The sequence below is a fragment of the Parasteatoda tepidariorum genome, chromosome 6 (assembly GCF_043381705.1).
Source record: "Parasteatoda tepidariorum isolate YZ-2023 chromosome 6, CAS_Ptep_4.0, whole genome shotgun sequence".
Taxonomy (NCBI): domain Eukaryota; kingdom Metazoa; phylum Arthropoda; class Arachnida; order Araneae; family Theridiidae; genus Parasteatoda; species Parasteatoda tepidariorum.
Window position 1 is genome coordinate 19,655,790 of NC_092209.1, and position 14,154 is coordinate 19,669,943.

Genomic DNA, 14,154 nt, shown 5'->3' on the forward strand with positions numbered 1-14,154 from the left:
GTCCCTACGCAGACTGATCCAAGTGGTCACCCACCCGCACACTGACCGCAGCCAGTGATGCTTGACTTCGGTGATCTGCTGGGAACCGTGTCTTAACGATCAGTCCACTGCGGGACAAAAGAAAAAAAAAATAAGAGAAGGAAAAATATCGTAGTACATTTCTATGCAACTGAAAAGAGGAGGAGAGGGAAGGGGGAAGTGCCAAAGGCATGGAACCGGTCTTCTCCCTAGGTGGCGTATTCGAGCGCTGCGATCGCCTATCAAAATTAATGCTGTATTCCCATTTTTCGTACATTTTTATAAACCCAGATAATACAGAACTGGAATAAGTTTCTGAATATTAAAAAATTTGATCACAAACCCTTTTTATTTTCTTAAAACTGTGACTTTTCTCCATATTCACATTACGTGCCATTTTCAGAATAAACTTGGTGGGCGCTGGCTACTGATAGGCTAACCTTGACCTAACACTCATGAGTAACTGTTGCGAACTCATATCAGTTATGAAAATAGCATATTATTTTCAGCAAAGTTTTATTTCATGCGACTACAGAGCCTTCGAAAAATGGTCATAATGTGTAGCATTAATTCGTTATTGAACAAATACCATGATATTGACCATTGCATTTCCAACAATTCAGTCAAAGTCATTTAGTCCAGAATTTTTGTCCAGATGGTAAGACAGTCATGGTTTGTTCAAAGTCACAAAAACACAATCGAGTGTATCAAATTGAAACGAAATAAATAGATGTAAAGGCAATGGTGACCTTGGTACAATGAAGGCACATAGTGCGCAAAATAAATAAATGAACGGACCACCCGGAATAATTTTTGATCTAATGATCGGATTTTCACTTTTTAGGACTCAATCATAATAGTTCGAGAGGTTAACCTCAAATATGCTATTTAGTTAGTGCAGACATTATTTTAAGTTATGGGACCTGACACAAAAACGTACTTTCTTTAAATAAACATTCTTTTTTTTATGATGGATTCGGATTTCCGACCTCCAAAATTTAGGGGGTAGCTGCAGTTTGGTCTAGAGAGCGATCCAAAGTTTGGACCCCTTAATGTTAATTTTACTTTTTGCGTATTACGCCATATCTCGAGAAATTTTAAAGCGAAATGAAAATTTCTGCACTCAATTATAAAATTCTTTCATACAAAAATAATTCCTTTCAAAAAACAACTTTTAATGAATATTTATTATGTGTTCTTTGGGCTGCTTTTGAATAAAGCAAAACTAAACTGAATCCAGCACAATTAAAAGCATAAAAATGGACAATTAGTTTCGTCCATCTGTAGTTAAACTATGGTTTGGCAATTTTTATGTCTTTCTTTGTGCTTTATTCACGTTCAGCTTTATTCATAAAATGATAATTAACTTGTATAGGCATCCTGACAAGCTACTTGTAGTTTAACTTCTTGTTCTTCGCCTGGAAGATGTCAGAAGTGTTACTCTTTACCGTTACCCGGTTGGCAATTGTGAACCTAAGTCACGGAGTCGAGCAACATTACCCACGCCACACTGCTACTGATGCCCGTTTATGAGCGACATTCACACAACAGAGGACAACACACAGAGAGAAACATCCAAGCACCAAGCGGGATTCGAAGCAGAAACAGTTAACTTCGCAGTCAGAGTACGCTAACCTTTCGGCCTTTTGATCGACTGTAAAATTACTTGAAATTTTATATCGTGAATTAAATTATAATGTGATCGTAATCAAAAATTAAAGTTTAACTCTTTATTACGATAATATATATTTGAGAAGTACCCTACAATATTTAAATCTATTCATAATGTAATGAATTACCTTTTCTGACAGTAATATCTTGTCCAAGTATCGCATGATTTCCTTGCAAGATTACTTTGTCCACGGGATCATAGTCGTCGAATTCAACAAATCCGAATCCCCTCATCGTATTTGTGTTTCTATCGACCATAATATCTACTCTACAAACTCTTCCAAAGCTTGAAAAATAATCTCTCAAGTCGGTTTCTTGAATTTCAGATTTTAGTCCACCGACAAAGATTTTACTAACTGTTAAAAGTCCGTCAAAAGCTTGAAATAGTTCTCTTGGCACCGCTCTTTTTGTAGTTACCTGTTGTAGGAGAAGAGAAAGAAAAGAAAATGATTTTTAAGAAAGCGGGCGTAAAGATGCCAAAAAAAAGTTTAATCATTAACACAATTAAGTTTTGAAATAAGTAACTGTTCTTTAAATAAGTGCCAACTGATATTAAGTCAGAAAGATCCCTGGTCCGAATCCCGGATAAGGCATTGATGTTTCTTTTCTTCACTTCTTACTGAGGGAGCACTGTTGGCCCACCTAATAGGGTGCTCCTGAGAGAGTGGTAATCAAATCTGCCCTTCTGATACCCGAATGAGGAAAGTCAGTATCCGAGTAGGTATTGGAAAAAGAAAAACTTCTTAAAATAAGTACTCTTTAAGGCGCACTAGTGTCATATAATCACTGTGGCGAGCGAGATTTCTGACATAAATAAAATCAAATTTGAAAAAGCCGATTGATTAATGCCCGCAAAATGAGTATTTATCAAGAAAAGTTTTTATCGAAAATAATAAAATTTAATTTCTCGGAAAATATTCCTTTTTCCAAACAAAAGAACTTTGTTAAATGAGACATAAAACTCATAATACCTTACAACTGTGAACGTGATAGATTATTTAAAGAATTTAAACAAAATATTTGCAAAGATGCATTTGTACATGTATTTGAGTATTAAAACCGTTATGACCAGGGCTAAAAAGAGAAGAGAGAAGGGCTGGTGCATTCCTCTCTTACAGCTGAAGCTACGATTTCCCTCCTCATAACGTCACGCCGCACACAGATCTCGGAGATCGCAAGCAAAGATATTATGAAAACTTTGCATTATTCTCTCTGTAAAAATAAGTTGGACTTTTTCTCGATATTAGCTTTCAAACTTTACACAATTAATACATTATTTCCGCTCAGAAACATAGTTCAAAAACTTTTCTTGGTCATAATGACTAATACATATTACCAGCATTAATTGTCCTTGGTGCTTCAATAAAAATATGTTTTTTTTTAATGTTTATTTTTAACGAATTAATTCCATTTCTTCATTAATTTTGCTTTTCAGAAAAAAACTTTTTTTATTATTTTAATTACCGTTGATTTTAAATTATTCAGTTTTATAATAACATGGGGTAGACTATATTTGAGGATGCCCCTTGATTCTCGCCAAGTTGTGATCACGGTTGATCGCCAAGCTGGGCGATGTTAAAACCCAATGGTGATTCTGATTGGTTTAGATTTTAGCGTTATTTTTAAATGTTCAATATATGTAATTTCAGAGGTCCGTTAGTTGTACGTTGGATACCGGCTGGTAAGGTTACTTTTGAATCTGGTCAATAAGATCGAAGGTATGTGGGCAGTCATAAAAAGGGATTTAAGAAAAAAATGTCATCGCTAGTCCGGTATTACAGACGCCATTTTCGATTCGAATTTCGTAATATTTATGTGGCGATGGAGGTACACAGATTCTATTCGTGATAAATTTAGACAGTATCTAACTGTTATTAGGCAATTCTGTGCACCTAAATTTGAGAATATTCAAGCTTAATGAAGGAGTTTTTTTTTTCCTTTTCTTTCTGCGCCTACTCCATTAATTTTTGCTTCGATCCAAAATCTTTTTAATTGGGCTTATAAATTTTGCTTATATTAGGTTCATTGCAAGTTTTGGCCGATGTTTTGTTGAAATTTTCCAATGTTTTATTGAAATATCACTATGTTTTGGCAGCCATTCCTGTTACCACGGTGTTCCGCGCAAACAGGAATAGCATCAAACATAAGTCGCCAATTTCACCAAGGGGTACCCTCAAGTTTACTTTTCCCATAACATGTTTTAAAAGCATAACTATTAGCAAAATGAGCACGTGGTTTCAAGTAAACTTAGGGAGAATAATTTGGTCACGTTGCCCGCTTATGCTGCAACGATCAAGTTAATCATTTAGATAACCTGGCATAATAACTAAAAAAATAATTAGGTATTTATTAACGAGGAATAAACAACTTTTTTGATCAGAGCTATAAGCTAAAAAACATCACTGATGCTATCTTTAAACTATTTGACTAAACTGAATCGTTTAATATTTACTTTAAAACAATGCCTTCTGCTGAATTAATAAAATAATTATTTTATTAATTAATTTCAATAATTAATTTTATAATTATATTATTATTTTATTAATTATTTATCTTATTAATTAATTATTATTTTATTAATTGATAAAATAATAATTTATTTTTTAACTGTCTCTGTATAAAAAATGTAATTCAATGAATCGAAAATCGGTTTTTGTAATTTTTTTATGATTGTTCTCATTTAGCATAACATTGAACGTCGCATTCTTACAGCTTACGGTTTACCCGCAACCCGGTTTACAGATTACGGATCAGTTACAGATGTTAGAAGTTATGTATTTATTAGGATTTAACATTATTTATAAAGATTTTAAGTATACTTAAGACGGCCTTTTTAGACTAAAACTAGTTCAATTTTGATGTTATTTGCTTTTTTTTAATAAGTAATAATAGATAGCATAATGAGATTTAAGACTTCACGCTGCATAAGGAAAAAAATGAGACCATTCACAATGTTTAATCATAAAAACGAACACGGGATATAATAGACAAAGCGTGATTTTTCTTTTCCTGATGTAGTAAAATTAACTGTTAATTGACTTTATGGCCAAAACATAAGTATTTAACTCAATTTTTTTAATGATCAATAATAACCGCCATTCACACCCTTCAAAGGAATTAACATTCCCTTCTACAATCGGGAAAAAGCAAAACATATTACTTAATAGAACTGGAAATTGAACTTATTCTTGACTAAGAAAAAAAAATAAGTCTGACGTTTAAATAAAAAAACTGAAAAGGTTTAAAAGCTCAGCCTATCGTGTACTGCCCACTGAGAAAACTACATACTCTATGACTTATCGCATGCCCTTAAATAGGGCGGGGCGAGATACAAATAAACAATACTCTATGACTTAAGCTATATTGGCATGATATCGTCCCCAGCGTCTCTCTATTCAAGGTTGCTATGGCATGTCATAGCAACATTTAATAAAAGCAATAGTCACCACTGGTACCATAGGACATCTTCTCGTACCCTGATGAACATTAAATTGGATCCATCAGGAACCCAGACTGGTTTGGAAAGATTTGTTGTTGTATTTCATTTGCGTCGCACTAGAGCTGCACAATCGGCTATTGGCGACGGTCTGGGAAGCATCCCTGAGGGTGACCCACAAACATGCCATCACAATTTTGATCCTTTGCAGAGGGGATGGCATCCCCGTTTCGGTAGCCCGACGCCCTGAACCCGAAGTCGAACACTTTACGGTAGAACAGTTTAACGAGACCCGATACCGCACACTTTCGGTCCCTACGCAGACTGATCCAAGTGGTCACCCACCCGCACACTGACCGCAGCCAGTGATGCTTGACTTCGGTGATCTCCTGGGAACCGTGTCTTAACGATCAGTCCACTGCGGGACTAAATTAATAGAGAGATGATGCTAGGAGCGAGCAATCTACTTAAATTATAAAAACTAAGCAAGTCCGGTTATCAATGTGGATTTGAGATTGATAGCACAGAAATATTGACATGTTTACAGCGGCAATCAATCCCATTATCCCTTTACATTTGAAAATTTTGGCAGACTGACAATATATATCAAAAATATAAATATCTCTATATTGCAAAATAGTAAAAGGAGCTGTGGTGGCTCAGGAGATAGAGCATTCACCTCCCAATGAGGTGAGCCGGGTTCGAATTCCAGGGATGGCTAATTAATACGAATTCCACACCCGGCGTGGACACGATCACAGTGCAGACGTAAAATATCCTCAGTGGTAGATGTATCATGGGTTAGAAGCCCCTTGCCGTCAGACTTATCGTGGGGGATTTTCGTGATTTTTCTCTTCACGTAAAGCAAATGGGAATTTGTTTTATTAAAAAGTTCTCCACGAACACAAATTTTTCCCATTACTTGATCGAGGCTTGTCTTCTGGATCGGGTTCAAAATCACAAGTCTATGGAGTTGAACATTAGTAGTTTTAAGCCCAAAAAATTAGGTCGGCTGCTCAACGACTGTTATAAAAAAACAGTAAGGGCCGTATTATTTTGAAAACAAACTTTTTTGTGTTTTGATGATCAATGCGAAACAATTACGGGGATTGGTAAGCGGATTGAGCAGGAGACGGGCACTCGTGGCATAATTTAAATAAAAAAAAACAACACTATATTGGAAATAATTATTCAAGATACATAAAAATACTACTTGTAATAATAACTTGTAATGTAACTTGCATAAATATGAGAGCATTACAAAATTAAGCATTTTTATTCATTTTAAATCGTTTTCAATAGGCAATTTGCTGGTTCGATTTTTAAATACGTCTAATTTCAGTTGTACTGAAATTTGAAATCATGTAGTCATAAATCAGGTCAATTTAAAAGAATCAATTAATATTGCACTAGTGACGGGAGTTTTTAACTTTTAATTTTTGCACGTTTTGCTGCATGCCGGCCGAGCGGTTAGCCCGCCTGACTGCGAAGCCAATGACTGCGGGTTCGAATCCCGCTTTGGGCATGGAAGTTTCTCTCTCTTGTGTTGTCCTCTGTTGTGTGTGATGTATGAATATGGCCCACCCTAGTTGTTGTTGCTAATTTATGTCGCACTAGAGCTGCACAATGGGCTATTGGCGGCGGTCTGGGAAACATCCCGGAGGATGATCCGAAGACATACCATCACAATTTTGATCCTCTACAGAAGGGATGGCACCCCCGCTTCTATAGCCCGACGACCTGCACGCGAAGTCGAGCACCTCGTTAAACGGTAGAACAGTTTAACGAGGACCAATACCGTACACACTCGGTCCCTACTCAGACTGATCCAAGTGGTCACCCACCCGCACACTGACAGCAGCCAGTGATGCTTGACTTCGGTGATACTGCTGGGAACCGTATCTTAACGAGGTCAGATTTGGAAGTGGCCGTTTTAAGTACCTTACTTTTGAGAGAGGGAGAAAGATCTTCCCCTCTTGCGAAAAATGCTGTGTTCGACCAGCTTCGCCGGAACCATAGATATAAAGGCCCCTATATTAGTCCCTGGCCGGAACATATTCCAGTTTGCCTTGGACTTTCTAAGGTGGATCTTACCCCTTTTTTTTCTAAGATCCCCTTTTTGTTGAGGATTTTCTTGCGGTCAGCGACCTACTGGAGCTTATCGGACTTATGTCAGATTAAGAGGATAAGCAGCAAAAGCAACAGCAAATCATTTAATAAGTTGGCTCAGAATCAAATCCCTGCCACTTCGTAAATTAATAACTGTAGGAAAAAAAAACTACTTGCCTCACAACTATTTATGATGTGCGGACGACTATTTTGTACTGCATCTACAGAAGTTGCTTCTTTGAAAGTGATGAACGCAAAACCCCTAGATGTTCCCGTGTCCCTGTTTCGATGAATTGTACAACCACTGATGACGCCATATTTTTCGAAATACTCTCTTAGATCATTCTCTGCTACTTCGGGATCAATGCCACCAATAAAAAGTTTCCGATATCTTACCTGGAATTTATAAAAAAAAAAATAATAATAATAACACCAAACTTTATTATAGAACTTTTGCAATGAAAAGAATGACGACTTAGGAATATTTCTCATTTGTTGATTTCTCTGTCACATGGGCTTTTCGGTCCATGTGATTGCTAACTTTTCAGATTCTCTGGTCTAATAATGAATAAATCTCAGTTTTATAATAATATTTCGTGTATTATTATTAAATGTCATGAAATCAATTATAAAAATAATAAAAAATTCCTATTTAAAATTTTTATTTTTTTAATTCGAAATTTGAAAACAACTTACGCAATGGATGGCTGACTGAATATGTAAACAATAACAAGGTTCCTAAAACCGGAAGAAATTTAGCAAACTTTCGGTGTATCCTTCCGCTTATGTTGTGCTTACGAGGCGCTGCGTGAACAGGCTTAATATTCAAGGAAGTTTTATTATAGTGATTTGTGTTCAAATGTACACGTAATTTTACCATTCATAAGAGTTTTCTGTAATTAATGATTTCTAACAGGTCTTGAGTCCAAAAGAAACTCAACAAAATTAATATTACAGCAAAAATAAAGTATAAGGTTTGCCATGTTTTGAGTGTTTTCCCTTATTTTGCTATATTTGTGTAAAATAGCACCGTTTGCTATTTTTTGGTTAGCATCATAGCAAGTTTGCGGAATCTTCCGAATTCAGTTGTTTGTTTCTTTGAAAGTTATATTGAAAGAACGTGTTACATTGAAAACACTACAAGTATAACAACATTGGATGGTGCGTTTTTTTTTCCAAGTTTAGGCGTTAAAATCAGTCGGAAGTTGTAACTAGGAAGTCTTAAGGTGAACTTTAACCCATAGCTCTATTTGCGCAATGCGGTCAGCTATCCATAACGATGCCAAACATTCCTGAAATTCTAAAATTAAGCGTGACTCTAAGAAAAAAGTATTTATTGAAATATTTGTTTAATGCAAATAAATTGATGCATAATTACTCAAACTTAAATTTTTTTGGCATTGTGAAAAACCAATTCTGATTTTTTTTTTAAGTCCGAAAAAAAGAACATTCAAAAAAGGTTACAGTATCTAAACGCTTGATGCGTCCTGCCTTTTGTAAACTACAAGGAAAAAAAATCCACAAAATCTGGATAAAATTTATGCTTATAAGACTGAGTTTGAAAGATGTATAAATTCGTGCCTAAAAGTAACTGAGGGCACTAATGGGTTAATAAATCAATCGGATTGTAGTTTTAAGTGTAAATTTATTGTTTATTCGGTAGTATATGATAGCATAAACCCTCTAAGTACATTTTTCAGGAAATAGGCTTATAAAAAACAAAAAAAAAATTAAGATTATAAAGAAAATTAAGCAAAGAAATAACTTACAAGACATATGTTACAGCATTGTAGACTGATTCTGCTGACCAAAGCAATGAGTGACATTAGTTGGAAAAAAAGTTACAAAATAATACGATAATTGAAAGTCATGAATGTAGAAATTTGTGGTGCAAAAGAGTACAGCAAATTTTACGAATATTATCCAAATATTACAAAATCGTCATCAAGCCATTTGGCGTATTGGCATCCGGCTTATACTGAAAGTTCGTTTACCTTGGTTCTCTTCTGTCCATCATCTAGACCAGTGGTTTCTAACTGGCGGCCCACGGAGCCTTTTTTCGTGGCCCGCGAACTAAAATATATTAGTTGTAATTTTTTTGCTGACATGGGTTTAAAATACTTTTCTCGCTAATAAAAACCTAATTTATTTGTTTCTGTGAAATTTATCATACCAACGGTGCAAAAAAAATTATTTCACAGGTTTTGCATCCTAGAAAACATTTATTCAAATACAAAAATAATCGTGTATGTTGCTCTTTTTTATTTCATTTTTTGTATTTTGTGAATATAATTTAGCATGTGTGTTTCAGAAATTTTCTCTAAGAAATTTCCCGATTTAACATTTTGAAACCACTCATTTTGGACGAAAATATTTACAGACACATTTGTAAATTTTAAATTTAAAACGTAAATATCTATTCTCTTGTGGTTGCAGCAGACAAGCCTCAATTTCGTCATTGAACATTTCGTGTGCTACTATGTAAGTTTTAATACCAACGTCTTTAAAGTTTTATATCTTAACAATTAAATATATGTTTCACATTAATTGTTTAATACATGGGTGCACATTAAAGTTATTGTAGCCCGAATTTTTTAATATGCAATTAAATATTTTTAAAAATATACTTCTTATTTTAATTTGTAATTCAATACTTTTGTTTTGTACAACTTGGTAAAAATCTGACAGTAATATTTAATTTTTCTTCAAACATAAAAGAGTCCTACGTAAAATTTTGATAAAATTGCGGCCCGCCATTTGATTTGCGCTTTTAATTGTGGCCTCCGGCCTCATGTGAGTTGGAAACCTCTGATCTAGACGTAGCAATAGCTGTATTCCTAGACAATTGTCTAGGCTTATTTCTACGCTTATATGTCCTTTGTCCTTTTCTTGCTTTATTACAAGAAAAATTACGTAATCAGATGAGCTGATTACATCACATACAAAAGTTTTCAAAAAGTCAAAGTACTTTTTGGATATTGTATAGTTCCATATATGAATGACGAAACAGCAACATGCATTATTTTCCTACCAAAAATCTAGATATGTCTCCGATATGCAAAAAGCTTTAAGCTACTTCAAGCGTTCGCCTTCCAATGAGGCGAACCGGGTTCAAATCCCTGTCGATACGAATTCCGCATCCGGTTTGCACTTACCACACTGCTGACGTGAAGTATCGTCAGTGGTAGACGGATCATGGGTTAGAGTCCCCTTGCCGTTAGGCTAACCGTGGGAGATTATCGTGGTCTTCCTCTTCATGTAAGGCAAATGTGCGTTAGCTCCATCAAAAAGTCCTCCACGCATAAAAAAAAAGTCTCCCAATACTCGATCCAGGAGTTCCCTTGTCTTCTGGATTGGCTTCAAAATTACAAGGCTACGGAGTTGAACATTAGTAATCGTAAACGCATAAAATTGGGTCTGCTGTTCAATGACGGTTATATATATATAAAAAAAAGGTACCAGTAAATCTACTACTTGTTGCGTGTTCCTTCGGTAATAGTTAATGAATAATAATACTAAGTATATAACTTCATACATCATGATATTTTTTTCTGTATTTGTTTTCAGTTAAAAATAAAGTCTTTTCAATAAAAACGAAACACATATAAGGTATAAACTATGCATAAGAAATAACAATGGATATAAGAAATAATCAAAATTTAGCAACTGGTAATTTTCAGTAATATCTAAAATTACGTACCCGTTTCGGCATGCGTAATGATAGGTAACAAAGTATTTAATGACGGAAGCTGAGAAAGTAATAAAATTCTACTTATTTAAAATTAGGAAATTTAAAACTCTATTCAGTACCAACAATATGTATTACTTTTAAAAGAATATTAAGATTGAACAACCAACTAGAAAGTTACTTTACCTGAATCATAATTGTTTACGAAATCGTTTTATAAAGAATATGATGATAATCTCACTAAACTGAAATATTAATACAGCACTTATTCTTTAGCCAGCATGCACCAAACATATATGAGATAAAATTTGAATAAAACCTGTCAAATAATGTTTAAATGGTTTTTCAATTAATAATCTTAAAATCTTTAAAGGCAATATTAACGGTACTTTTAAAACTTCTCGAGAAAGCGAACACTGTTTGTTTTTTTCGATCTTCAAGAAAAAGAAAATCATGCTCATGTTAACTTTCAAATATTTTTCGCGTAAGCCTAAATTTTTTAAATAATAAAATTTTCGTTTGCCATTTTACTAGCTTTATCTGAGCATTTTTTCTGTTTTTCCACAACGCATTAATAGCTAGGAAATTACAATGGTTTACATAACGTGGGCAAGACAACATATGTGCTGGTTCCTTTCTTATAAGACTTAAAGCTCATTACAATTCATATTTTTTTTCAAAACTTCATATTTATTCTTGTACAATTATTTAATAACTGTACTTTATGAGCTTATAGAAGAAATAAGTATTACGGAATGAGTATTTAAGGAATGAAGAAAAACACTGATTATCGTAGCATTTTGATATTTGTATTCAATTAAAACCTTTCCAATTAAAATTTTATTAGTTAAAATCAGAAGCAAATTTGAACTAATAAAAAAAGAGCAGTTCTAATCTTTGCGTGAAAAATTTCATTGCGTTTATCTAATCTGACGCGGCGAGAAATGTTTAAAATAAACTTGAAATCTCGCCAAATTTTACTATAGGGAAAAGCTGCATTTTTCTTTAAAATGTCACTAAAATTAGAACCAAATAAATAATGCGATATTTTAAAAATTATACGCCAATGATGCGGTTATTTTTTTAAAAATGTGCATTTAATTTTAAAATAGATAACTTCCAAAAAGTATGATCACATTAAGTTAGTTCTATTCACTAATTCTCTTAAATTTAGTCGTGCTCGACTTCGCGCGCAGGTCGTCGGGCTACCAAAGCGGGGGTACCATCCCCTCCGCAGAGGATCAAAATTGTGATGGCATGTCTTCGGATCATCCTCCGGGATGTTTCCCAGACCGTCGCCAATAGCCCATTGTGCAGCTCTAGTGCGACGTAAATTAACAACAACAATAACAACAACTTAAATTTAGTCTAGATAATTGACCAAACCCCGGTGGCTGAGCGGTAGCGCTTCGCGCTGTTGTGCCGTAGGTCCCTGGTTCGATCCTCGGGCCGGGCAAGGTTGACTCGGCCTTTCATCCCTTCTGTAGGTCGATAAATGAGTACCAAGCATGCTTGGGAACTAAACGTTGGGGGTTCCGTGTTCGGCTGACCACCTGACCGGAACATCTGCTCCTGCACCCCAGAGTCCAAGGTCAAGAAAACTGATATGGGCACAATAGGGCTTGGCCCTCTAGGGCTGTCGTGCCACCGAGTTTAGTGTAGTATTATTTGGTCAATTATAATTGACCAAATAATAATTTTTAAAAAAATAAGATTAGGTATTTGTTCATTAAATGAAACAGTTAATTAATAAATATCATCATATAAGCGCATTTCACTGATTCAACTCAAACTGTCAATAGTTCTTTTTTTGTTTTTATTATTAACCAAAGAGGAATACATGATTTTTAAAAAATGTAAATGCTAATTGCGACTCATTTATGCTTTAAAAGCGTATTTTGATTTCAAGAAGCTTGTGATTGAGACGATTTCTATTCTTCATTGGCTGAGTAGTTCGGAACCTGAAAAATTTCATAAATCATCCTAAACATTCGATTTCCTTAAAGATGTTTTTTGAAAAATTCTAACTCTAGGGCATCATCATTTTTGCTATCGAAATGAGCTACAGATAGGGTAGAGCGGATCTCTGTCTCTATGTTAACACTTCTCACAGTGACTCAAGAATCTTAAGAGTGGGAGGAAAGCCTCTTTCCACAAATCTGAGTCTCACAAAATGGCAATCAAGAATTTGAACTTGCAATTTTAATTTCATGATTCTAATTGTCTTAAAATTAAAATAATTTTAATAAAATAAATTGTTTACCTGTAAATTATTTATCTCGCATTTAAGGGCATATTTTTAAATTCTGCTTCACGGTTTTTTTTTCTTCTTTCATTCTGTTCGCTTGAAAAGAAGAACTTTCCCCATCCGTCAGCATTAGGGACGCATATTTTCTGTGCGAAGGGATGAGTAAGGGATTATTTGGTAGCAGTTTCCACCTAGAAAATGATAAAGCTCGCTTAAAATAGGTTTCTTTTTTGGAATTCAGGCACATAGAAATTATCTATTTTTTAAAAATGTATATATAATGATACAAATATTGAATGAAAAAGTATAATCTTAGAAGGGTCTGTGTCCTTTTATTTATAAAATGCGAGGGGGCAAGAACCCCTTTGGTTTCGTGGCCTCTGAATTCGTCTATTTTTAATATTAGTGTGTGTATAGTTTGGAGAAGTAAGGTTAGCTTCGTTTCAAACAGATAAAAAAAATTTAAGTTAGGAAATTATATAGCAATTAAAACTGCATTAAATATAAATCTCAAAAAAATCATCTGAGAATTTTGAGCTGAGAAGGAGAGGGAAAGAGGGGAGGGTCAAAACAAAAAACGGCTCTTCTCCCCAGATGGTAGATTTGAGAGTTGCGATCGCGAATTTATTTCTACACATGAATTGTTTCATAATTTTTTTCTTCTTTCTTTCTTTTTTTTCTTTTTTTTGCTCATGGAGATTGGAGGAAGTTACTAGTAGCATGGGAATGTTTATTATTTTACAATACCAACAAAAAACTTAAAATTGGAAAGTTTAAATGTTGACATCTCCAAGAGAACTTTAAAAAAAGTACAGCAGTTTTCAAAAGATGTTCCCAAAATAAACTACCGTCTTCTTTTTCATAACACGCGTTTCCCTGCAATAATAATTCTCCATGACTGATCGTAAGACACTATTCGCGATCGCAACGCTCGAGTACGCCCTCTATCGGGAGATTGTAAATATCAGACATTAATTTATCACG

The 14,154-nt window shown here is 34.5% G+C and overlaps 1 protein-coding gene across 2 annotated transcripts; it reads right to left on the reverse strand.

Annotated features, from left to right (window-relative positions):
* Positions 1–1,817: 1,817 nt before the first annotated feature.
* On the reverse strand, positions 1,818–11,331 carry LOC107442063 (heterogeneous nuclear ribonucleoproteins A2/B1-like; the record flags this gene model as incomplete). Of its 2 annotated transcripts, none has more annotated exon segments than XM_043055869.2 (3): positions 1,818–2,106; positions 7,412–7,630; positions 11,109–11,331. In XM_043055869.2, coding segments are annotated over 3 exon segments (517 nt in total), but the record flags the coding sequence as incomplete, so codon positions are not given.
* Between the last annotated feature and the right edge of the window lie 2,823 nt (positions 11,332–14,154).